The 27,671-nt window shown below is 39.0% G+C and overlaps 1 protein-coding gene across 2 annotated transcripts in view; it reads left to right on the plus strand.

Moving 5' to 3' along the window:
- The window catches only part of DNAH11 (dynein axonemal heavy chain 11), a 360,125-nt gene that overhangs the window by 296,777 nt on the left and 35,677 nt on the right, over nt 1–27,671 (plus strand). For both annotated transcript variants that reach the window (XM_040260639.1, XM_040260638.1), the window contains 8 exons: nt 11,073–11,277; nt 12,343–12,507; nt 15,191–15,331; nt 20,936–21,106; nt 23,510–23,632; nt 25,070–25,263; nt 26,440–26,588; nt 27,450–27,577. In XM_040260639.1, the coding sequence (XP_040116573.1) occupies nt 11,073–11,277; nt 12,343–12,507; nt 15,191–15,331; nt 20,936–21,106; nt 23,510–23,632; nt 25,070–25,263; nt 26,440–26,588; nt 27,450–27,577 (1,276 nt within the window). The remainder of the gene's footprint in view (nt 1–11,072; nt 11,278–12,342; nt 12,508–15,190; nt 15,332–20,935; nt 21,107–23,509; nt 23,633–25,069; nt 25,264–26,439; nt 26,589–27,449; nt 27,578–27,671) is intronic.

A 27,671-nucleotide genomic window follows, 5' to 3' on the forward strand; every position in this document is an offset into this window, starting at 1 on the left:
TGCCCAGGAGTGGGATTGCAGCATCATACGGTAGCTCTATTTTTAGTTTTTTAAGGAACCTCCATACTGTTCTGCATAGTGACTATACCAATATACATTCCCACCAACGGTATAGGAAGGTTCCCTTTTCTCCACACACTCTCCAGCATTTATTGTTTGTGGATTTTTTGACAGTAGCCATTTTCACTAGTGATATGTCATTGTTGTTTTCATCTGCGTTTCTTTATTAGCCATGTGGAACATCTTTTCATGTACCTGTTGGCCGTCTGTTCTGTTTGGAGAAATGTCAATGATTTCCTGCCCAATTTTTTATAGGGTTTCTGTGTTTTGATGATATTAAGCCTCATGAGTTGTTTGTACATTTTGGAAACTATTCCTTATTGGTCACATCATTTGCAAATATTTTTTCCCAATCTGTAGGCTGTTTTTTCATTTTGTTTATTGTTTCCTTTGCTGTGCAAAAACTTTTAAGTTTAATTAGATTACATTTGTTTATTTCCATTATTCTGGGAGATGGATTGAAAAAGATACTACTGTGATTTATGTCAGAGAGTATTCTACCTACGTTTTCCTCTAGGAGTTTTAATAGTATCCAGTCCCACATGATGGAGTAGAAAGTGGAAACCCACTCCAGTATTCTTGCCTGGAAAACTCCATAGACAGAGGAGCCTGTGGGCTACAGTCCATAGTGTTGCAAAAAGTCTGACATGACTGAGTGACTGAGCACAGTCTCACATTCAGGTCTTTAATCCATTTGAGCTTATTTTTGTTTCTGGTGTTGATGAATGTTCTACTTTCATTTTTACATGTAGCTGTCTTATTTTTATTCCAGCCTTACACATAGAAAACTAAATTTCTAGTTAATTTCTAGATGATTGTCTTTATTGTACAGTAACTCATCCGGAATTACAATACTTCACTGAGCATTTTGGCGTACTTCAGTATTTTCTTTTCCTGAAAGCTAGAAAATAGAAAACTTTTCTATAAGTTGAGTGATTTATTTTTAAATTTTTATAAATTTATTTTATAAAAATATCTCCCAGAAATAATAGCTCTTGGATTCAGGCTGGGCACATCAGTTATCAGACCTATTCTCCTTAATAAACAAGGATAGTATGTCTAACTGATGATCAGCAGGGCATGTCCTCTGAGCTGTGTCTTTATTTATTTATTTATTTATTTTGCTAGTGGCCTTTGATTGTTACCGATTCAGTCATATTCTCTTAGTGCCCTCTTGTGATTGGTGGTTAGGTTGACAGCGGCTGGGGTTAAAAGTTCTCACCATCAAACAGAGCAAATTACCCTGTGATGGGATGCAGCTAAGTGAACTTCATTCCAGGAGTCTAGAGACCCAGGTTCCAGTCCCAGCTCTGCCACTAAGCTGCGTGACCTTGGACAAGTCATAAACTAGGTCCATAAAAAGGAGGCAGTTGAATGATCTCTAGGGGCCCTTCTAAAATCACAACTCTGATAGGTGAGACAGAATGCAGACAGTTCATCCTCTGTCCTGCTGCTGCTGCTGCTAAGTCACTTCAGTCGTGTCCGACTCTGTGCGACCCCATAGACAGCAGCCCACCAGGCTCCCCCATCCCTGGGATTCTCCAGGCCAGAATACTGGAGTGGGTTGCCATTTCCTTCTCCAGTGCATGAAAGTGAAAAGTGAAAGTGAAGTCGCTCAGTCGTGTCCGACTCCTAGCGACCCCATGGACCACAACCTACCAGACTCCTCCGTCCATGGGATTTTCCAGGCAAGAGTACTGGAGTGGGGTGCCATTGCCTTCTCCATCCTCTGTCCTAGCCAATTAAATTGTGGTTCTTGTACTGGGAAAAGTCATTCTATTTCAGTTTGTGTAGTTAGCCTGTGATGTCCAAACCAGCACTTCTCAGCCAGAGAGAAGAGGGGGCAGGAGGAGCTCACACCCTTGGAGGATTGAGTGAAACCCCTTTGCCAGCAATTCCAGCCCACATTCTGAGAGCCCTGCTCTGCTCACTTCTCCCTGTGATGCAGTGTCAAAGACAAAGAGTCCTGTTCCTGGGGTCATGAGGCCAGAGGGTGGGTTAAGAACTACTGCTTTCAGAGAATAGCTGCGAGAGAGAAGAGGTGCAGGGTTCAGGTTACCCTGCCCTCCTCGGCGCTGAAGTTTGAGTGCTTGGAGCTTCCTGCTATGTTCCAGAAGTTACAACCTCTGGACTCCTATCTTTACAGAAACAACACAATGATTGTTTGCTTTTCCCACCCCTCTGGTTAACTCCATTTTTTTTTCTTTTTTGGATCCTTCGAATCAGGAGAGAGCACTAGCAATCTGTTTAATTTTCCCAGATTGGAGATTAACCAAAAATTAACCTAGCAGCAATGATAAAACCCACTGAGTCATTGTGGAGGTTTTGCCTTTCATAGATCATAAAATACTCCAATTGAGGATAATTTACTATCCCTGGGAAATATAAACCTATAAAATAATGTTTCAGAGCCAAGTAGAAAACCAGTTTTATAGGCAGACATCCTTCTCTATGCCATGAGCTTAGCAAATTCCCAGATGAACTCTGTCTCTTCACAGAGAAAAGTCAGCCCTGTACCTCAAGTAGATGGAGTTCCCCTTCTCAAACTGGGGCGTGTGGGTGCCTCAAGGCATATGTAGGTATGCAAGGGAGGTTTAAAACCATATATAGTTATGTCTGGGCCACCTTACCAAGTGTGAGTTTTAACTGAGATACATGGTTAAATTCATATTTGACCAGTTAAAAGCTTTTGTCACCTGTACCCAGAAGCAGGATTGTCCAAACCTCATGTTCTGTATCGGCTAGTCTCTCACTTTTTCCCTTGGAACCCTAGAGAGGTAAGCACAGCTAGGTGGAGTGACTGATCGATTGGAGAAATTGTAACAGGGTGTTGCTGGTGCTCCAGTGGGATTAACTGCTGTTGTTTTCAGAAGAGATTATGCTGATACCACTGACTAGTAGACCCTCTAGAATGTTGATGGGCAAGCAGCCTATCTTGATGTGGCCCAAGAGCTGAGGATAGTTTTAGGGTTGTAAACAGAAAAGAATATATGGTTAAGATGTATGTGGCCGACCATGCTCGAAACTTAACTCTCTGGCCATTTACAGGAAGAGTCGTCCATCTACAGGGATTTCTCCATGAGATCTGAACACCGCTGACTGTCAGATATATCTGTCATCTTGCTGGGGGCTTGTTTTGATTGCCATGTACCCTTTCCACCATTACTCCCCCACACAAGCCTCAAAATTAAATTGATTTAGTCCACAGGTTCTAACCCTGCCACAGAAGCTGTCCCATTAGACAACATTAATGAAAATACTGGACTTGATTCATTCAATGTTCATTTAATTTACATTTTTAAAGTGGAAAAGTGTTTAAATTCTCTTTTCACCTTGGATTATAGGTTAGTGGTTAAAAAAATAGTTTATAAGATATGAACCCAAACCCAGTTACAATTCATAACCAAATGAGGAAAAATTCAGTGTGTGAAATCATGGAAGGTCATTTTAAATCTGGCATTTCTCAGAGATACTGCAAGGGGAGGAGTGAATTCAAACCAAGATGGAGCAGTAATTGGAAAATTACAAGATAATGTACTTAAAGGTTTATTTAAAGTATTGGTTTTGTTATTGTGCAAATATAAATGAGTATAAACTTTGGGATCATTTATGTGTTGAGAACCCCAGGTAATTAATTACATGAAACCGCCACTCTTGAAATTTCCTTTAAAAGCTGGTCACGGAAGTCTTGAAATCTAGGCCAACAGTAATATAGTGAATTAAAAGAAAAATAGAGAATCTCACTAGCAAAGAAAAATTTTCTTCAAGCTATTTATGAGACCAATTTTGGAAACCTTTGAACAGGAAAACAAGTAATGGGAGAAATTTTGATGATGCTGTCAGTGTAGATATGGTTGAATATGTCTTCAGTCAAAAAGAAGGAGATTGACTAAGAAAGTTGTCCTTATCAATTAAGACCATTCTGTAACACACCTTACTATACTAAAAAGTCAAGCATGAACCTCTGATAAACTACAGTTAGCATGATCACTTACTTTTCAGATTGACAAAAGCAGATCTTGGTAATTGACCTTTTATTAGATTGTTGTTCATTTTTGTTCTCTTTTGGTAGCACCATTACTGAGGTGTAATTCATATATCATACAGCTTTATCTTTAAAGTGAAGATTTCAATGGTTTTTAGTGTATTCGCAGCATTGAGCAGTCATTACTATTTTAGAATTGAAATCCCTAGGCAATCTCTAATCTGATTTTTATCACTATTGATTCGTCTATTCTGAACACTTCCTATAAATAGAATCATACAGTATGTGGAGTTCTGTGATGGCTTATTTTTACTTATGTTTAAGTTTTATCCATGTTGTATCATGTATCAGGGGCTTCTACTTCTTTCCTTTTTATGGCTGAGTAGTATTCCATTGTTTGAATATACCACATTTGTTTATCCATCCATGAGTTTATAGACAGTGGGTTGTTTCCATCTTTTGGCAATTATGAACAATGCTGCTGTGAATATTTGTGTAAAAATTCTATGTGGACATATGCCTCCCATTCCCCGGGACATGTGCCTAGGAGTAGAATTACTGAGTTACGTGGTGACTCTGTGTTTAAGACTGGAAGAAACCGCCACACCGTTTTCCAGATTGGAGGCACCATTTCACATTTTCACCAACAGTGTCTGAACGTTCTAATGTTTCTATATCCTTGCCAGTTCTTGTTTTTGTTTTTTTTTTTTTTAATTTCCATCCAGTGGGTGTGAACTCCCACCTCACTGTGGCTTTGATTCCCATCTCCCTGATGACTAGTAATGTCGAACATCTTTTCAGGTGTTTGTTGGATATTTGTAGATCTTCTTTGGAAGATCATTTGCCTGTCTTAATGAGGCAGATCTTTGATCTTTATATGACTGGACTTTGTAGGCACTTGATACATATTTACGTATTGAACTGGATAAGTAAAAGAATGAGTCAGTATATAAACTTTTATATTCTTATGCTTATTATGAGAAAAAGAAAGTAATAATGTTAGAGAAGAGACCATGTCTGTTGGGTAATGGCTATACACCCAGTGTCTAGTAGACTGTCACAGCCTGGCACTGTGTAGGTGCTTGTTGAGTGAATGAATATTGGTTGTAGCATATTTCATGGTAAAAAAAATTTAACTGGAGAAATTATAAAGTCATGATTATGTTAATGAGCATGATATCAACTGGAAGGCATTTACAAAAGTGTAAACAAATGGTATCATTTTTAAGACTTGTATAGCAAGGGCTCAAGGCCACTGTGCACATCAGATACACTTGCCGTTACTTCTTGGTTTACTTAAAACAGCTGGCTTGTAGTTCATTCATCTCTTGTTGTTCTCAGTGTTTCACTTTCAACAGTGATGTTAATACTCTTTTTAAACTTATTTTTAAAGGAAAATATGGGTTATACATATATACAGCTTAGAAGAGGATTGTCATCTAAATCTGTTTTCCAGCTGGAAAAAAATTAAACAGTGGGAAGTACTAAGGGAAAATAAGCCAAAACTTAATAACATGAATGACTTCACAATTCAACTTAATAAAAAATGACTCCCAAAGTAGCCTGTTTGAGAGATTTTCCGGCTTAATTTCTGCTGTAAAGCAAAGTGACTCTTATATATATGTGCATATGTAATATGTGTGTGTGTGTATATATATATATGCAATATGTGTGTGTGTATTTATATATATAGTCCTTTTCATAGTCTTTTTGCATTACGGTTTATCACAAGGTACTGAATATGGTTCCCTGTGCTGTACAGTAGGGCCTGCTGCTTATCCATCCTATTATAATAGTTTGCATCTGCTACCCCCGAACTCCTCACCCTTCCCTCTTCTACTTCCCCCTCCTTCGTGGCCACCACACGTCTGCTCTCTAGGTCCATGAGTTGTGTCTGCTTTGTAGACAGGTTGACTTATCACATGTTTAGAGCCCACATGTAAGTGATATCATGTGGTGTTTGTCTTTCTCCTTTTGACTTCCTTCACTTAGTATAATAATTTCTAGGTTCATCTGTATTGCTGCAAATGGCATTGTTTTATTCTTTTTTATGGCTGAGTAGTATTCAACTGTATATATGTACCACATCTTTCTCCATTTATCTGTCAGTGGGCCTTCCGGCTCTTTCCATGTCTTGGCTGTTGTGAGAAGTGCTGCTGTGAACATAGGGGTGTGTGTGTCTTTTTGAATTACAGTTTTGTCAGGAAACAAACCAAATAGATAAACCATAATGGAAAAGATTATGAAAAAGACTAATACACACACACAAATGTATAACTGAGTCACTTCACTTTACAGCAGAAATTAACACAGCATTGTAAATAAACTATAGGTCAATAACATTTTAAGATGCTTTCACAGTTTTTGGTTAAGTTTCTAAGCTTGAAAAACCTGCCAAATAAACTACTTTGGGAGCCACTTTTTATTAAGTTTAATGGTGAAGTCATTCATGTCAAGTTTTGGTTACAGGAGTAGGATTTCTGGATATGATAGTTCTATAGTTTTTGGTTTTCTGAGGAACCTCCATACTATTTTCCATAGTGGCTGTACCAGCTTGCATTCCCAACGACAGTGTAGGAGGGCTTTTCTGCACACCTTCTCCAGCATTATAGACTTTTAAATGATGACCATTCTGACTGGTGTGAGGTGATAACCTCGTTGTCGTTTTAATTTGCATTTCCTTAATAATTAGTGATGTTGAACATCTTTTCATGTGCCTATTGGCTTGGCCATCTATGTGTCTTCTTTGGAGAAATGTCCATTTAGGTCTTCTGCTCATTTTTCAGTTGGGTTGTTTCGTTCGTTGTTGTTGAGTTATGTGAGCTGTTTGTACATTTTGGAGAGTTAAGCCCTTGACTGTTGAATCATTTGTAAACATTTTCTCCCATCCTTTGGTTGTCTTTTCATTTTTGTTGTTGTTTTTATGATTTCCTTTGCTGTGCAAAAATTTGTAAGTTTGATTAGGTCCCATTTGTTTATTTTTCTTTCTATTTCTATTGCCTCAGGAGACTGACCTAAGAAAACATTGCCACAATTTATGTCAGAGAATGTTTTGCCTATGTTCTCCTCTAGGAGTTTCACGTTGTCATATCTTATATTTAAGTCTTTAAACCATTCTGAGTTTATTCGTATGTACTGCAAGAGGGTGAGTTTTAACTTCATTGGTTTACATGCAGCCATACAGTTTTCTCAACGACACTTGTTGCAGAGAATGTCTTTTGCCCATTGTCTATTCTTGTATCTTTTCTCCTTATGTTAATTGTCCTTAGATGTGTGGCAACCTGTGAAAGTTTTTGTTGAAATATAATACTACAATGGGAAAAAAAGTTTAGAATTGAATGGAGACAGTATGTTATGAATCTTTGAGATTCTTAGCTGTAGTGATTAAAGCTTTTGTGATTGGGTGATTTATTGATTAATGCTTTAGTGATTTAAGAAAACTATGATTATTAACTAATCTATTATAAAAATTTCCATAGTCAAGAGTGGCCAGGGAATTAGGGGCCTTCTCCTCACCATATGACTCAAAAGTCATATAACCATATGACTTCATCTCAGAGCAAGACAGTTACAAAATATCCATCAATAGCAGCCCAAAATATTACCACATTAGGGCATCTGAGTATCTCTACTGAAGTTTAAAAAAGTTATTGCAAATATTGTGACATTTTAGTAAGGAGGATTCAGCATTGCCTAAATTCTGAACTTATACAGTGTCTTTCTCTCTCTGTTTCTTTTGTAGTACAGGCCCAAGTGTGGTTTTTTTTTTAACTTATTTAAGTAGAGGATATTTACTTTGCAGTGTTGTAATGGTTTTTGCCATGTACATCAACATGAATCAGCCACAGGTGTATATGTGTCCTCTCCCTCTTGAACTCTCCCTCCCCACCCCCTCCCTCCAAGTTGTCACAGAGCACTGGCTTTGGGCCCCTGTGTCGCATATCACACTCCCACTGGCTGTCTGTTTTATGTATGGTAATGTATATGTTTCAATGCTATTCTCTCCAGTCATTCCACCTCCATTCTCCCACTGTGTCCAAAATCTGTTTTTCATGGCCGTGTCTCCTCTGCTGCCCTGCACATAGGATCATCAGTACCGTCTTTCTAGATCCCATATATGTGTGTTAATACACAGTATTTGTCATTCTGTTTCTGACTTACTTCACTCTGTAGATTAGGCTCTAGGTTCATCCACCTCATTAGAACTGACTCAGATGTGTTCCTTTTTATGGCTGAGTAATACTCCATTGTATATATGTAGCACAACTTCCTTATCCATTCATCTGCCAATGGACATCTAGGTTGCTTCCATATTCTAACTATTGTAAATAGTGCTGCAGTGAACATTGAGGTACGTGTGTCTTTTTCAATTCTGGTTTCCTCGGGGTCTGTGCCAAGTAGGGCTTAAGGGCTTCCCTGATGGTGCAGAGGTTAAAGCATCTGCCTGCAATGTGAGAGACCTGGGTTCAATCCCTGGTTCAGGAAGATCCCCTGGAAAAGGAAATGGCAACCCACTCCAGTGTTCTTGCCTGGAGAATCCCATGGACGGAGGAGCTTGGTGGGCTACAGTCCACAGGTCGCAAAGAGTCGGACACGACTGAGCAACTCCACTTTCACTTTCACTTTCATGCCAAGTCGTGGGATTGCTAGATCATATAGTAGTTTTATTCCTAGTTTTTAAAGGAATCTCCATACTGTTCTCCATAGTGGTTGTATCAGTTTGTCTTGGGAAACTGGATGAATTTAAAAGAAAGACAGTGTATATTCTATGGTGTCTTTCTTTTGAATTCATCTAGTTTTCCAAAGTTGATAAAGTTAAGGAACTTTAACACCTCACCCAGAAGTCAGTGAGATGAGTATTCATTTTTCTCTTCATAATTACTTAAAACATTATATTTAAATTAAAAGCAATGTGGGCTTTGAGTAACATTCTTATCATCATCATGATGATACCTCTCTAATGAAAATATACACTAAATAGGGAAAAACTCAGAATTTCAGTAAGTAGTTAAAATAGGAAACTGAGAAGATGCTCCTTGCTTCAGCCATGCTTGTAGGCTTCTTGGAGGAATTTCACTTCTCCAAATCTCAGTCCACTTTGATGGAAGAGTTTGAGAGTTTCCAGTATTCATGGGTTCTGTCTATTTGGTGCATGAGTAAGAAAAACTTGCCTTTTGCTACAGCCTCATAGCAGGGTCCTGGCAGGAAAAAGACCACAAAGTAGGTTGGAATTGTTTGATAGAATTCACAGAGTAACTGTTTTACAAGAAGAATTTAAAGAGCAAAGGATAAAGGGAACTCAGTGGAGATACTGAGGCTACAAAGGATTTGCAGTAGCAGGAAGCCATTACTGCCTCCAGGCCTGAAGGTGTTCCTAGCTGCTCTGAGCAGAGCTGTGGATCTCAAGGCACATATAGCCCCGAGATGAGCTGTGGATTGCAGCACATAGCCCCTCACTCCACTCTCCCCCAACCCACACCCCTATGCCCCCAACAAGCACAACCTGGAAGCAATGGAGGTCTGCCAGGCCCCTCTCTTCTTTACTGCTCTCTCCTGACAGAGCTTCCACTGGCCTAGCGCACTCAGAACCCACAGGGCAAGGGACCCCAGGGAGAATTCCTTAGAAATTAGATACCAGCATCTGAGGTAGAGACAAATCAGGCTCTGCCCTCACGGGGTGACTGCATTCATTCAGAGCTTTGCTTGCAATTACAGAAACCACTTCCATCAGGGTGAAGCAAAACAGAGACTATTACAAGGCTGCAGGGTGCCATGGCAACTGAGGGGAAGATGCAGCTGGACTTCAAGAAAGAAGGGACCTAGAAGCCCATGAAACCCAGAACACTCTCCTTTGTTACTCTTTCATCTGAACATTGGTTTAATTACTCTTTCCTGGGAAACCAGGACAGTCTCTGCTGCTTGGTTCACCAGCAGGACAGAGGGACATCAGCACGAGCTTAGAGGTTCCAATTCCAACCCTCCCTTCTCTCTGCCCCAGTCCTGAACCCCAGGAAAGTTTACTCTGGTTGGAACAGCTCAGATGAAGTACCTGCTCCTGGGCCCTGTGGCCAGAGGAACAGGGACACACAACAGAATCATGCTAGCTGTCAGCCCACCCCATGCGAGATGGAGCTTGGAAGAGTGCTGTCCATGCATCCCATGCAACAGGCTTCTTAAATTTTACTTCTGAGCCAGACCCCGAAGTACTAAGATTGAATAAAGTGCCAGGGGAATTTTTATTTCTTTCTTTATTGGAAAATATTTTTGCTACCATTACTCATAGTCACATGATGGGCCTTAGAAAAAAGAATCACTTCTGCATCATTTAAAGTGGCTTAAACTAAGCCTGTATAAGGAAAGGAATATGTGTATTTTTCATATGTATGAATTTTAAATGTATATATACATATACACACACACGTATATATATGAAAGTGAAAGTGTTAGTCCCTCAGTCATGTCCAACTTTTTGTAACCCCACAGACTGTAGTCCACCAGACTCCTCTGTCCATGAAATTCTCCATGCAAGAATACTACAGTAGGTTTCCATTGCCTTGTCCAGGGGATCTTCCCAACCCAGGGATCAAACCTAGGCAAGCTCTTTACCATCTCAGCCACCAGGGAAGCTAAAACTTAAAGGCTGGGCTCATCAGGGATACTTACAAACCCATGTGTAAGAGCATACATACTCATTTTATCCTTAAAGAATATTAATCTTTAAGGTTAATCATAGCTAGCATAATAATAGAAGCTTGCGTTTGTTGTTATAGGTTCTTTATCTGATTTATTGTGTTTAATTGTAACAGTGATGCTATGAAGTGAGTACGACTATTATCACCATTTTACGTGTAAGGAGACTTAATCATATAGAGGTTTAGTGGACAATTCTTACTCCTCTTATACTTTAGGGAAATGTAGACTAGACAAAAATTCATGACTCACCAAAAGAATACAGGAATGGAATGACACCTTATTATTAGTCATGGTTCATGGGAGTTTCCTGATGTCTGTGTTATGCCCCCTTTAGGTATATCAAGATTGGAGATAAAGAATGTGAATTTAACCACAACTTTCGTCTTATCCTTCACACAAAACTGGTAAATCCTCACTATAAGCCAGAACTGCAGGCTCAGACAACCCTCCTCAATTTCACGGTCACAGAAGATGGTCTGGAAGCCCAGCTGCTGGCAGAGGTTGTCAATATTGAAAGACCAGACTTGGAGAAGCTTAAGGTAAGAATTATGAAATTATCCCTCAGCACTTATTCAGTACCTTCTTTGCACAAATGATAGTGCCAGACACAGGAGTATAAGATGGGATGCCTGCCTTCCAGGATCTCGCAATCTGCTTAAGAAAAATGAGAATATATGTGAACAGTTAAGTAGCAACTCAAGATACTTCTGATTAAGTAAGTAGTCAGGATTGGGCCGGAGGAGATGGACTCACTGTGGGTCTTGTTTGATGCACGTGACTCTGGCAAGCACAGAGTTGGAATCATGGAAGCAGGGCTGGAGAAACAGATACATGCCCTAGAAGGCTGGAAAGAACAGAAGGGCGAGAGGGATCTGCCCTGGGCTTCCTCTCCTAAGAGATCCCCAAACACTGGGCCCTCAGAAGCTTTTAACTCTCCAGTTCTGCCCCCAGGAATCAGCCAATTACTACTTACATGTTCCTGAGAAGCTGTGACTGTATTCACCCGTCTCTGTAGTTTTCAGCATGGCAATTACCCTGTGACCTCAGTTCTCTGACAGATACAAGAAGGGCTGTGATGTTTAGCTATTATCCTGTTATGAGGATGGAAATAATGCCTTTTCTCTTTAGATGTAATACAGAAACCAAAAGTTTCTTCCTCTGGGTTCCTAATGGTCCATGATTATGATGTGTGGTCATGCTCTGGACCCTGGAGTACAACCAGCTCTTACCATGCCTTCTGAATTTAAAGTTTAAATGCATTGCAAACAAATAATACCAAGCAAGAAAATACAAATATTTAAAATTCTGTACTTTAGCAGGTGTTGGAGGAGGCAGAGATGTTTGGCATACAAAAATGCATTATATTTCTATGAGATGCCAAAATTTCATGTGCAATTATCCCTTGATTATCTCTATCTAGATTAAAAAATAATTTATACCTGACTTTAATTGGGAAATTTTCTGGGCATATTTAACTATGTGTATTGCTTTTAAAGAATTTTTAAAGATTATGATTACTACAGTTGTAATGCTAAGTGTTTTGTTTTATATGAAGTGATATGAATTTATTCACTGTCTCTCACCTTTTGCTTGGTTTGCATTAGCTGGTTCTGACAAAGCACCAAAATGACTTTAAGATAGAGCTGAAGTACCTGGAGGACGACCTCCTTCTGCGTCTCTCTGCGGCAGAAGGGAGCTTTCTAGATGACACTAAACTGGTAGAGAGATTGGAGAGGGCCAAGGCCACTGCAGCTGAGATAGAGTGCAAGGTAGGAAAAGGCAGGTGCTGCCTGGAGGGTTGTTTTTTTTTAACTTTTTATCATGGAGTACAGTCGATTAACACTGTTGTGTTTGTTTCAGGTGTTCAACAAAGAGATCCAGTTATACATATACATGTGCCTCTTCTTTTCCCAATTAGGTTTTTTTTTTTTTATATAGTATACTGAGCAGCGTTCCGTGTGCTGTCCAGTAGGTCCTTGTTGACTATCCATTTTAAATACAGCAGTGCATGCCTGTGTATCGCAAGCTCCCTACCCCTCCCTGACCTCCCCTCCCCCACCAACCTTAAGTTCATTCCCTAAGTCTGTGAGTCTGTTTTGTAAATAAGTTCATCTTTATCATTGGTTTTAAGATTCCACATGTAAGCAATACCGTCAGATTTTTCTCCCTCTGACTTCACTCAGTGTGACAACCTCTAGGTCTGTCCATGTTGCTGCAAATGTCATTATTTCACTCTTTTTTTAATGGCTGAGTAACAGTCCATCGTATATATGTACCACATCTTCTTTATCCATTCTTCTATCGAACATTTAGGTGCTTCCATGTCTTGGCTATTGTAAATAGTGCGTTGATGCTCGTTGGACTTCTGGAGGGCTTATTCTGTTTGAAGGAAGTGCTTGGGCAGAAGTGTAGTCCCACTTGGCCATTTCTCTAAAAGGACTGACTGTGGAATTCAGGCCTTTTCATAAACTGCCCTTAAAAAGTGAACTCTGGGCTTCTCCTAATTCAAGAGAGGTTCAGTCGTTCACAGTAGACTCTGTCAGGCTGTTATTTTTTCCTGAGTGACTAAATTTGAAGGAAATTGGGCCCTGCTAGCTTACGCAGTCTAAAATATTAAAAGGCTTAGCCTTCAGCTTCAGCAAACTGACACCCTACAGTCTCACCACAGGCTTCCTGGTCTGTCATACATTTTACAGAAATACTTAGAGCTTAAGTTTTGTTTACAGACCTTCAGTGCTAGGAAACTGAGCAAAGGATGGTCTCCCACTGCACTCAAATGCATTATTTCCCCAGGAAAGTGACGTTTCCTAAAAGCTAGGAAAAAATGTTCACTTAGTAGACTTCCTGCTGAACGTCCAACATGTGTCCTAATACGCCTTGTGTATGCACGTTGGACTTTCACACACGGCCACGAGTCTTTAAAACGCTGAGGTTTCGAAATGAGAGGGTCCCTTATTTGCTTTCTGGAGTATCCTCATTACTAAGTAATCTATTAATTACCTAGCTAACATTGTGTTACCACACATCCAATATATTTGTCTTAGTTTAAGCAAGGAAATGGGATCCCAGATTACTCTTTCCTTTTAAGTAAGTGAATTCTAGGTAGCTCCTAAAATGGTAAAGATTAGGGCAATTAAGTAAATTAGGTCTTAGCTTTGAAGTTAACTTCTAATTGTCTCTTAAAATATCTCTGCTATCTTCCTAACATTTTTCCATGTAGGAGCTTCCTTCTTTTGCTCTACATTAAAAAAAAATTTTTTTTAATATTTCTATTGGGGTATAATTGATTTACAGCATTGTATTAGTTTCAGGCATACAGCAAAGTGAATTTATGATACAAATACATATATCCACTCTCTTTTAGATTCTTTTCCCATATAAGCCATCACAGAATATTGAGTACAATTCCCTGTGCTATGCAGTAGGTCCTAATTAGGTATCTGTTTTATTGATAGTAGTATGTATATATTAATCCCAATCTCCTAAGTTATCCCTCCCTTCCACTTACCCCTGAGTAACCATTTGAAGTACATACCAATATGTGCCTCCTGCAAACACACCATCAAAAAGCTAAATGAATTGTTAGGGCTATTTACAGTTACCCTCTTAGACAAAGGTCTGGGTGTTCCAAACACAAGGATTTAAATATTATCCTGTCAGAGGTCCTGCTTTGGGCAGTAATTTACACTACTGGCTTCTACTCTACATTTTCTTTCTGTCCTTTTATAGACAAGTATGATGAATCAAGTCTGTAAACAAAGGTTGGACAAATATTGTACCTTGTAAAGTTCTAGGACCAACAGCAGTACTAGGTAGAAGAAACTGTGTCTTGAATAAAAACGAGTATGTTGGCTGATGATGGTCTGTGTGTTTAATTACCACTCTGAATGTACCCAGAGGCTAATATTGTACAAAGATAAACTAAATGGAAATATATGAGCATATGGATGATCTGGTGCAAAGTCAGAATTAGGCCGTCATGAGAGTCTTCCTATAAAGGGTTTTTAGTAAGCTTGGTTATTGGATATTTTATTGACCTTGGCTGCATTTGGATACCTTGTTGACTAATAAAGATATTGGCATTGAATTGACCCAGCAGATTTTTAAGAGCTCTCCCTGGGAGGTGATACAGCTGGGTTATTAACCCCTGAAAGAGAGACGGGAGGCAGGAAGGTGACATTACTCAGAATAAATTCTGTAGAACCAGAAACAATCAAGTTTGTTTAATCTGTAACCATAACACAGCTGGAGTTACATCCGTTTTCATTTAAAAGTCAGTTTATAAAAAGATTATTTTAAAATATGAATGTTACGCTTTTGGGAAAGACCAAGCATAGAAATCCATACATGTTGTCTACTTCAACACCACTGGCTTCTCATTTCAGATATGCCCCTTCCATCATACAGAGACTGTGAAGAGTAAGTTACTTATGTTGTCTGCTCCCACCGTAGGTGATTGAAGCTAAAGAAAATGAAAGAAAAATCAACGAGGCCCGAGAATGTTACAGACCAGTGGCAGCAAGAGCATCTCTTTTATATTTTGTGATTAATGACCTCAGAAAAATCAACCCCATCTATCAATTCTCTTTGAAGGTAATGATGAATATGCTAAGAAAAATTTAAACTTTAGAAGTTCAACTTGTTTCTGAAAGTTTAGAATTTTTTTTAAGCAATCTAGTGTGTCCAGTAAAGAGTCTCAAGGATCTAGCTAGCAAAATAAAAACAAGGTGAAAGAAATCTTCACTTTCTCAGTAACTTTCATTTCTAATTTTCAGTAGGGCTTTGAAATAATTAACTTATGTGACATCAAAACACACTGTTTACGTTCTTCAATAGGATCTTAAGGAGCTGTATATATATATACACACACACATAAAGGGAATCTCCTAGAGGCTCCGGTACCTTTTTGGGAAACTGTACATGTTATAAAAAAGATTTCCCATTTTATTTTGGTACAGAGGGAAAAAAAGTGGTAATAACTATTGATTAAGCCAGTGTTTCATGCAAGGCACTTTCTTTCTTTGGCTCATTCTTATCCCTAAAACATCTCAATAAAATATGTTATTTAATCCTTATTTTAAAAAACTAATATGTTCAGATTTTAAATTGGCAAAGAATTTGCATTTCAGAATCGTAAGAGTCAGGATTTGAGCCCATGGCTGATTCTGAACCCAATGGTCTTTACTTTGTACCACTCTGCCTCTGGGAAGTATCCATTCATTCCATCTTTCAGTTTTTAAACAAATAGCTATTGTGATCAGTCATAATGCCAGATGTTATGCTGGTTGCTGAGTGTACAGTTTGGAAAACACAGATAAGAGTGGAGATATGTAGATTGGTGTGTGTATAAAAGTGATAAGTACAACGAGAGAGAACAGTAGAGATAGGCTGTTCTACTGAGGGCTTAAGGAATACCTCTCAGAGGTTATACAGTGTTTGGAGACTATAACAGACATATGAGACAGGAAAGAGTTTTCGAGATTTCAGGTGAATGAATCTAAGTGGTTGGGGTGTAATGAGTGAGGCAGAAGATGGTGAGACATGAGTCCTGAGAGCTGGGAGTGTCTGGATCACATGAGGTCTATACTGGGGACTCTGGATTATAGTCTGTGGATAGAGAGAGGCCACTGAAAGGCTGTAGGCAGATGACTCATGTGATAGCAAAAGACTCAAAAAGAAGTGTGTAGACTTACGATTTGAAGCTACAACAGTCAGCTCTTGGAGATGGATTGGATACTGGCAATAATAAAGAGGAAGGATCAAGAGTAACTAGCAGATGTCTAGTAAGATGGAACAAGTAAAGAAGTTCTGAGAAGCAGGGGGCTTGGGTTCCCTGCAGTGTGAAAGGGGAAAATTAATAGGGCCTAGGCCTACCCAGACACCAAAAGTAGACTATGGTATTACGAGGAAAGAAAGCTACAGAGCAGCCCCCATCAGAAAAGGGTTGAAAACTACTGAAAAAGAGATTGGCAAATTGCATCCAGCCACATATAAAAAGCATAATCTCTTATGAACAATTGAAATTCATTCCAGGAGTGCAAGTTGGTTAAACCTTAAAAAACACAATGTAATCCTTCATATTAATAAAATAAAAAAGAGAAAAAGCCTATAATTCAGAAGATGCAAAGAACTTGACAAATTAAAACATTTGGTTAAAAATAAAATTCTGAGAAAACTGGGATAAATGGTCACTATATCATACTCTGTGTGCTGAAGGGCATCTGTGAGGATTTTCAGCTAATGTTAATGTTGAAAAATTGAATACTTTCCTCTAAGATCAAAAACAAAACAAGAATGTCTTCTCTTAACACTTCTATTCAATATTGCACTGGAGGTGATAGCCAGTGAAACAATACAAACAAAAGAAATTTTAAAGAAGAAATGCTATATTTTTTCCACAAATGACCTACTACCTTCATGAGAAACTAGTAGGATTAAGAAGTGAGTTTTTAGCAAGATCACAGGATATGAAGTCAATATACAAAATTCATTATATTTCTATATATGAGGAATAAACATTTAGAATATAAAATTAATAAATACTATTTACAGTAGATTCCAAAATTCTGAAACTCTTAGGGTTAATTTTAACAAAACAGATACAAGATCTGCATACTGAAGGTTATAAAATATTATTGAGAAAATTAAAGAAGGTTCAACTAAATGGAGAAAAAGACCATGTTTATGACTCAGAACAATCAGTATTATTAAGATTTTAATTCTATCCAAATTAATCTATAGATTTAATTCAGTCTCAGTGAAAATCCCAGAAGGGCTTTTTTTTTTTTTTTTTTTGGTAGGAATTGGCTAACAGATTCTAGAATTTATGTAGAAATGCCAAGGATTTAAAAACAATTAATTTTGAAAAAGAAAAACAAATTTGGAAGACTTATAGTGTATGATTTCAAGACTTACTACACTGATTGGCCTAAATAAAAATACACTGATCAATGAAACAGAATAAAGAGTCCCCAAGCAGACCCATAAATGTATGGTCAACTGATTCTTGGAAGTGACTGTTAAGACAATTCACTGAGGAGAGAATCGTTTTTGCAACAAATGGTGCTGGGACACCTGGATATCCACATGGAATAAAATAAACCTTAGCTACTACATCACTCTATATAAAATGAGTTCAAAATGAATAAGCTAAGCTGTAAAATTTCCCGGAGAACAATAGAAAGTCTTTGGGCTTTGGTTTAGGCAAAGATTTATCCTTAGAGTATAAGAGAAATAAAAATTTCCTAGAGTATAAGAGAAAAAAAAAGTTAGCCTCTTCAAAAGACATTAAGAAAATGAAAAACCAAGCCATAGATCAGTAAAAGTTATTTCCAATACATAAATTTTACAAAGAACTTATATCAGAATATACAACTCAATAGTTAACTTAAAAAATGGAGGAAAGGCTTGGACTTGTCTGCTGCGGCTGCTGCTGCTAAGTCGCTTCAGTCGTGTCAGACTCTGTGCGACCCCATAGACGGCAGCCCACCAGGCTCCCCCGTCCCTGGGATTCTCCAGGCAAGAACACTGGAGTGGGTTGCCATTTCCTACTAAGATATATATTACCCATAAGCATATTTTTAAGATGCTCAACAATCATCAGAGAAATGCAGAGTAAAAGCAGAATGAGATATGACTGTATACCCAATAGAAAGGCTACAGTTATACAAGACTGTCATTGATGCAAATGTTGGCACTGATGTGGTGCTATACCTCTCTCCCTTTGCCAGTGGGGATGCAAAGTGCTGAAGCTATTTTGGAAAACAGTTTGGCAGTTTCTCAGAAAGTTACAAGATGATCTAGATTTTACTCTAGGTCTTTACCCGAAGGGAATCAACTCCAAAACAAAGTTCTGGAAGTACACATCTAAAATGAATCTGCCATGAGAGAAACAGCTCGGCAGTGGGCAGGGATGGGGGTGGATAAAGGTGGGGACGGACTGCAAAGAGGCACGTGAGAACTCTTTAGGGTGACATGGATAGCAAGGTTCTACATTTTGATTGCAGTGACTGTTCCTGAGGTCTATATATTTATCACTACTCATTGAGCTTTTTATTTAATGGGTGTATTTTATTGTTTATAAATTAAAAATTGATTTTAAAATGTACATAGCAAATAAGTGCTTTGTTAATACCTTCTTACCCATATTTACTGTCAGTCTGCACGGTTTTACTTTCCTTCAAGTATATTAGTCCTTGTCCACCAGTCAAAAAATGTGATATGTTTGTATCTATTTATAGATATATAGATTTGGATTATAGATGTATAGAGTTGGATATGTTTAGCTATATATTTAAATATCTATAGACATATGTAAAAATATATACAGCCCCATTGCTACCAAGACATATGAGTAAAAACAATTATTGAGTGATTTTTTAAAGAATGAGATAATCAAAGGGGATCACAAAAGTACATGGGTAGAATAACAAAAACAAAAAATAACCTGTTAGAAAATGGGCAAAGACATTTCTCCAAAGGAGACATGACCAATGACCAATAAGCATTTGAAAAGATGTTCAACGTCACTAATGTTTAGGAAAATGCAAGTCAAAATCACAATGAGATACTATATCATATCTATTAGGATAGCTACAATATTTCAGGGAAAAAAAAAAAAACAGAAAATAACACGTGTTGGCAATGATCTGGAGAAATTGTAACCCTTGTGCACTGTTGGAAGGGTTGTAAAACATGCAGTTACTTCGGAAAATACTATGACAGTTGTTTTAAAAATTGCCATGTGATTCAGCAATTCCACTTCTGAACATATACCTAAAAGAATTACAAGATGGTCTCAAAGAGACATTTGTACACCCATGTTCATAGCATTGATCATAATAGACCCAAATGTCCATCACTGGATGAAAGCTGGCTTGAAACTCAACATCTGAAAAACTGAGGTCGTGGCACCCGGTCCCATCACTTCATGGCAGAGGGAAGGGGGAAAAGTGGTAACACTGACAGATTTATTTTCTTGGGCTCCAAAATCACTGCAGACAGAGACTGCAGCCATGAAATTAAAAGATGCTTGCTCTTTGGAAGGAAAGCTATAACAAACCTAGACATCATATTAAAAAGCAGAGACATCACTTGGCTGACAGAGGTCTGCATAGTCAAAGCTATAGCTTTTCCAGGAATCATGTACAGCTGTGAGAACTGGACCATAAAGAAGGCTGAGTGCTGAAGAATTGATGCTTTTAAATTGTGATTCTTAAGCATCCTTTGGACAGCATGGAGATCAAACCAGTCAATCCTAAAGGAAATCAGTCCTGAATATTCATTGGAAAGACTATTGCTGAAGCTGAAGCTCCAATACTTTGGCCACGTGATGTGAAGAGCCAACTCATTGGAAAAGACCCTGATGCTGGGAAAGGTTGAAGGCAGAAGAAGCGGGCAGCAGAGGATGAGGTGATTAGATAGCATCACTGACTCAATGGACATAAATTTGAGCAAACTCCAGGAGACAGTGGAGAACAGAGGAGCCTGGCATACTGCAGTCCATGGGGTTGCAAAGAGTCAGACAGGACTTAGTGACTGAATAGCCACAGCAAATATGTACATACAGTGGAACACTATTTAGCCTTAGAAAGGAAGGAAATGCTGACGTATGCTACAACACAGATGAACCTTGATGACTATATAATTCCACTGCAGGAAGTACCTAGAGCAGTCAAACTGTGGAAACAGAATGTAGAACAGTGCTTGTCAAGGAATAGGGAGTCATTGATATAATTAAATGAGTTTTTTAAGTGAGTTGTTGTCTAACAGTGTTTCAGTTGTTCAAGAAGAAAACAGTTTGGAAATGGGTTGTACCACAGTGTGAATATACTTAATACTACTTAAAACTAATAAGATGGTAAATTTTACCCTTTGTGTATTTTACCAAAATTAAAAATAAGAAAATATATGTATATATGTATATATATTCAATTGCATGGGTAGAAGGACAAAGGACAGTGCAGTTCAGTTGGTTAGGAAGAAAATGTGGGTTGATCTTATGAAATAATGTTAAAAATAATAGCAAACTTTCACTGAGGCCTTCCCACATGCCAGGAGCTGTTTTAGAGCTCATAGAATCCTTGTAAAACCCATCCTGTTCTCTCTCCCCATCCATACACTGTAGCCTCTGGGCTTGGGACTAGCTGGACACCTGCCACCAGTTGTCACCCCTTAACAGTGCCTTGAATTCCCCAGGCTTTCAACATGCTGTTCCACAGAGCCATCGAGCAGGCTGACAAGGTGGAGGACATCCCGGGGCGCGTCTCTGCCCTGACCGAGAGCATCACCCACGCCGTCTTCCTCTACAGCAGCCAGGCACTGTTTGAGAAGGACAAACTCACCTTCCTGTCCCAGATGGCTTTCCAGGTGAGGAGATCAGTCACTGAAAAGCAGCCCAGAACCCGAGTCTCGCATCTCTGGGTATTAGGTACTTCACTGCTGCTTGGAAGCCCTTGGTGGCCTAAAGATAGTTTGAGTTTCCCAGAGGGAACTTGGACATATGTCAGCCTTGTGAGTCGGTCAGCGTGCAGTGGCTTGGGCGGGTTTGCACTTGGGGCAGCCGCATCGGCCGTCACTCTGTAAAACAGGCCCATGAGGCATTGGCCTCCCCTTTCCAGGTCCTAACAGACCTGCCAGGTATTTATCTTCCTGGGAAGTTTCTTGGAGAGAATCTCAAGGTTAAAGTTCTAAAGCTGAGTGGTCCTGGGAGGTTTTCAGAGCCCCATTAAAAAGCAGTAAATGTATGGAAAGGGCTCCAGGTTTCACACTCCAGCCTTCAGTAAGACCTCTTTCTCATGTGGACTCTGCAAACGATTTGGTTTAAATAAAGGTACCCATGGTGAGGAAAAAACATCGAGGACCTCATTCCTAGATGAAATAAACATGTGTTCCTTTTATTAGTCTGTGTGCTGTATAACTTTTTCGGTCAATTCAAATCTTGATGAAAGATGTCTTGTTTATTTTGTGTCTTCCCAAGTACTTTGCTCAAAGAAGGCATTTTTAAATACCTGCTGTTAATAGTGATAAACTATCACTTCTCTTTCAATAGTTTTGGTGTTAATAGATTCCTTTGCATTAAAAAAGAATATATGGGTGGAATCATTTTATAATATATGTGATAAACAGGAGTACTGCATTACAAAATGGAATTTTTCTTTTTAACTTTCTCCCAGTTTTATCGAGATAGAATAGACTCATACATTGTATTAGTCCAGCATGTTCAACATAATGATCTTATGTATGTATATATTGTGAAATGATTACACTATAAGTTTAGTCAACAGCCTTCACCTCATATAGTTACATTTTTTTCTCATGATGAGAACGTTAAGATCTTTTTGTTGTTGTTGTTTAGTCCCTAAGTCATGTCTAACTCTTTTGCAACCCCATGGACTATAACCCGCCAGGCTCCTCCGTCCATGGGATCTTCCTGACCCAGGGATGGAACCTGTGTCTCCTGCGTTGCAGTGAATTCTGTAGCACTGAGCCACCAGGGAAGCCTTAGTCCTAGTTTTAATTTTGGGGGGGATCTCCATATTCTTTTCCATGTAGCTTTACCAATTTACATTCCCACCAACAGTGTTCAAGGGTTTCTGTCTCATATCCTCACCAGCATTTGTCATCTCTCGTCTGTTTGCTGATAGCCGTCCCAACAGGTGTGAGGTGACATCTCATGTGGTTTTGATTTGAATTTTCCTGATGATTAGTGATGAGTGATGTTGAGCACTTTTTCATGTAACTGTCAGCCATTTGTGTGCCTTCTTTGGTACAATGACTATTCAGTTCCTCTGCCCATATTTTAATCGTATTGTTTGTGGGTTTTGCTGACATTTGTATGTTTACATGTTTTGTTCATGAACTGTGATGGACCAGGGATGGTACCACATGTATACACATGTGTGTACATCTATTTAAAACTTCTTTTTAGAATATGTGTATGAATTATCTATCTGAAATACTATTTACATAAATGTAAGCTTTATATATATGAGGACAATTTTTTGTTTGATGAAATAAATTGGATTAAGAAAAATTATCCAATAAAATAATATTCTGATACATTTTACCACCCGTAATGCATTTTGAAAATATCTAGAATTTTTAAATAACAAACCTCAAACATTTTACCTGTTTAACTTTATAAGCTGTTATAGTTTCTATGTGGAAATTAGGAATATTTCATTTGTGTCCTTCCTAAATATTCTGTGGCCTTTTAATCAGCTCTGTAACCAACATGTCTCGAGTTCAGTTCATGATGTGTTTGTTGTGTCTGTAAAACAGTTTCCAGGTTTTTCTCAACATAATCTCACGTGTAAGAAAAGTCTTAATGTATCTCATGGTTTATTGAATATAATTTCTATATCAGGACTAACTTACTGTGGTAGTTTTACCTTTAGTTTAGTGATTCGGTCCATTTTCATCTGAGGCCTTCTCAATTTGTGTAAAAAGTTTCAAGATAGGTTTGATCTAACAGCAGAAGGCTAAATATGAAAGCTTATTTTAAATATGCTGCTAGTCCGCACAGGTGTTAAAATTGAAATGAACCAGGTTTGGTAATTATTTGCTATTAGATTTTACAATCAAGATTTTGAGTTCATGAACATAATCTAAGATCCCTTATTTTAACCACAAACTGATATATATCTGTAGGAGAAGATTTCTGAGAAGAAATCTTAGTTCTGCCTTTTCAACCATATCTATTAAGTGGTGACTGCATCCTTGATTTTGATGCAAACCAAATGACCCTTTTCTGCTTTGTGTCCTCTCAAGATCTTGCTGAGAAAGAAAGAGATAGATCATCTTGAATTGGATTTCCTGCTTCGGTTCACAGTTGAACACACTTACCAGAGTCCTGTTGATTTCCTCACTAATCAGTCATGGAGTGCTATTAAGGTATGTTGGGAACATGATTTTTCAAAAAATTTCTAAATCTTACTTCAAATCTCAGTTCTCTAAAATGTAGTTTTAAAAAATATAGATGATATACACCATTTTAGTTGTAGATACATGCTGTTTTTAATTTTTTGAAGAACTTCCCATACTCTTTTCCATAGTGTCTACACCAATTTGCATGTCCACCAACTATATTCTAATTTCCCTTTTTTATTTGGAAGTAAAGGAACTTTTGATCTATTTATGGATGGGAAAGTTGTTAATAAATATGTATAATGTACAGGACCTTTGGTTAAAGTTGAGGAGTATAAGTGATCTTTTTTCAGTTGACCTGAATCTAGTTTCTTCATTTGATTTTTCTTTTTTATAGTGTTTCTCCACTTTTTCAAAATAGTTTTGTTAATTTATACAGCGGTATAGTCATGTATTATCATTGTAAAATGTTTAAGCAGCACAACCCTAATTGTAAATCCTTATTCCACGTTTCTGTCAGAAGATTCTATTACTAAAAGTTTATTCTCTGACTCTGGAATTCCTCAGAGATGCTCATCACGTGCTAAGCCTCACCATGCTCTTTTTTTTTTTCCCCCCTAAAACAGGAACATTTCTCTGTATTGAAAATAACTATGTTTTTCCTTAGTTTTTTAGTATGTTTAGATTTTATTTTTAAATAGAATTTTTAATTAGATTATTACTCTAGAATTATAACTTCAAGTTCAGTTGTGTATCAGGGTCTTAGCAGAAAACAAATGGCAAATTCAAAGTATGATTTTTTTTTAAGTTTAACAGAGAGTATATTTTCATTGTATAAGAAGAAAGATAAGGGGATCAGCCAGGGATGGGGCGGGGAAAGGGTGGGGAAGGAACAGTTAGTGAAACTACTGAGAAAGGAAGCTATGGGAGAGAGCCAGCCTCTGGGAACTCTGGCATTCCATAAGGAAGCGGAGCCACTACTAAACATCATCTCAGGAAAGCACTGGGGAGGAGGTGCCTTCGCCTCCTTTCACTAGCCCTCCCGCCTCTTGCCAGTGCTTCCTATTGGTCAGACCCAACCAGGCAGAAAACCAGGACACTTTGTTCAAGTCATCCTTCGCCATCACCCACTTTGCAGGGCAGGAAGGGTCCTGAGTAAATCTGAAGAGGCAGTGAAGACTGTCCAGCACCACTTTACCTGCACAGGATCCAATATATAGTCATACATCTTTTGTTTTGTTTTGTTTCAGGCCCTCCTTTCTTTCTTATTCTTTTAATTTTTAGTTTATATTATAGATGAATGACAGTGTTGTAGTTTTTTTAGGTATGAAATAGATAATCACCAAGGACCTACTGTCTAGCCCAGGGAGCTCACCTCAACATTCACAGGCCTTTGTCTCAGACTCCAGGCTGCTCTACACTAGCTGCTATGTTAGTCTCCTCTGCTCCCCTATTTTATCACAGGCGATCGCCCTCATGGAAGAGTTTCGAGGCCTCGACCGAGATGTGGAAGGATCTGCCAAGCAGTGGAGGAAGTGGGCAGAATCTGAGTGTCCAGAAAGGGAAAAGTTACCACAAGAATGGAAGAAGAAAAGCTTAATACAGAAGCTGATTATTTTGAGAGCAATGCGCCCCGACAGAATGACATATGCTCTCAGGTGGGCACAGTTAGCTCTCACAGAAATTAACCTAGAGGAAGCTTGGTCTTAAAGCCTAGAAGTATCTGGTGGAGACTCAATGGTGGAGACATTATGGTTCATGTTAATGAAAAGTGATTCTGCCAACATTTTTATATTCTAATCACTACTGTTGCCAAGATTTGCTAAGCACTGAACAGTATGCTAGGCTGTCAGCGGACTGAGCATATTCTTCCTGAAAACCTTAATTCTGAAATCAGTAGGGGAAACAGGAAACTGATGGAAATATTCTCGGAAGAGAGCTGGCAGAGTTCAGAGGCCAGGAACTTGCATTATCCTAGTGTGATTCTCATTGTCTTTCATTTAGTGGCAGCACTTTGGTTCTGAAGATTTTGCACATCAAACAAAAAATGAATTCCTTTCATGGATTCACTTATAGTTCTATAACTCTGCAACCAGAGCAATTTAAAAGCAGAACCCTTGTCTGAATCTTGGTTTAAGTGTCCTTTTTTCTTTGCCCTTTTGGCTTCTCAGTGGTAATACGCTGCTTAATTCTAATTTGAATTCACCAGCCAGAGAGTTCTCAAGTTCCTTCCCTGTGGAGCTGCTTTTGCTTCAGTAGTATTCACTTGCCGCAGGTTTTTTCCTTTGCTTTGTCTTTTCAGCCAATTTTCCCTTTGCAGAAGCCTCTGTCGCACCCTACTTTACAAGTTAATTCTGCTTAGTAGTACTTACTTTCTGCTAAATCTGATGCTGCTGGCAAATAATCCCTGCTTAATTGAGCTTCCCTGTGTTAGAAACACCCCAAAAAGCATTTGTATATTCATGAGAAGCCCAACAGGCTGGAAAATTGCATGGTGGCAAATCTAATGAACTGTTCATAAGTAATGGGGGGGTCTGGCAGGGGGTTTGGGGGGACACAAAGCCACATGCAGGCAGCTGATGATACTCAGGAGGGTCTCAGTAGCCCCCCAAAAAGAATGCAGGCCTCTGATTTTCATCGCTTCTAAAGCAGTGAGATTTCACTGACTCGACTGCATAGATCTAGTCAGATTCATACTGCCATTATTACAAGACATCATATGTTCTAAACAAGGCTAGCTTTCTTCCTGTGTCTGCAGTTTAAGCTGATACAAGTTGTGACACTTTTCAAGGTCAAAAACACTGATCCTGTCTTTGGCATTATTTTTTTTACAGGAATTTTGTGGAGGAAAAACTAGGTGCCAAGTATGTAGAGAGGACCAGATTGGACTTGGTTAAAGCATTTGAGGAGAGCAGCCCCGCCACCCCCATATTCTTCATCCTCTCTCCAGGAGTAGATGCCCTCAAAGACCTGGAGATACTGGGTGAGTGGCCAGGAGGTGGCCTTCCAGCCCTGAATCTCACCCAGAGCCAACCCAACCTTCCTTTCAGCTCACAGTTATCTCAGTTGGTTTTTTTTTTTTTTTTTCCCTTTCTCATCTGCTGGAGATTGAATCTATGGAAAATGTAAGGTTAATAACACTGTAGTCAGAAGAAATGTTTAAATGGAGCATTCCTCTGGTTGGCATAATGCAAGTTTCTTTTGTACAATTTTCTACCTTTTGACTAGATGAGGGCCAGAGGGCAATTTTCTCCATGCTCTTGTAATCTTGTGCCCCCTGTGACTAAATAATGGTCATTAGAGCAAGTCTATTCGACTGGGCTAGGCACTGTCGCTTTGTGCTTTCGATGACTATTCCCCACGGTCTGCACGGAGAACGCCGGGTTAATAGAGCTATGACCTGACTGTGCCGGATTCCAGCATGGCCTCGCAAGGTGAGAGCCTCCTGCGTTTTACCAAACGAGCTGATCTGGTCAAAAAAATGATGTGATACCTACCACATGTTGCTCCTTTTTATGAGGGCAGTGTTTTGCTACTCCTGCAAGAGTTTATAAAGCTTAATAACAATGCTTGCCACCTATCAAAATGTCAAAAGCTTTATTATGATAAAACCAGAGGAACTAATTTCCACAGGCTTTGTTAATGCCTGCGAGGAGGCTGCCACTGACACTGAAAGCTTAAAATGATGCTGTTGAAACAACAGAGGTTTAGTTTGGACTCTTTAGGAAGGCGACCCAGGAGGTAACAGCGGTTGCCACGGATGGACATCAGGTAACAGAACACGGGACCTTTCTCACCCCGCCTTGGTTCACTCTTCTGCTTGCTGTGTCATGCCCTCCCGCAGGCAGAAGACTGGGGTTTACCATCGACTCAGGAAAGTTCCACAACGTGTCTCTAGGACAAGGGCAGGAGATGGTGGCAGAAACGGCCCTGGAGAAGGCTTCCAGAGAAGGACACTGGGTCATACTCCAAGTGAGTATCACGTTTTCGGGGGCAGCACGGGGAATGAGCACGATGGGCAGTGCAGAGCCACCCTGCCCAGTGGGCATGAGCCTTTCACATAACA

Source organism: Oryx dammah, unplaced genomic scaffold, assembly GCF_014754425.2.
Source record: "Oryx dammah isolate SB20612 unplaced genomic scaffold, SCBI_Odam_1.1 HiC_scaffold_18, whole genome shotgun sequence".
Taxonomy (NCBI): Eukaryota; Metazoa; Chordata; class Mammalia; order Artiodactyla; family Bovidae; genus Oryx; species Oryx dammah.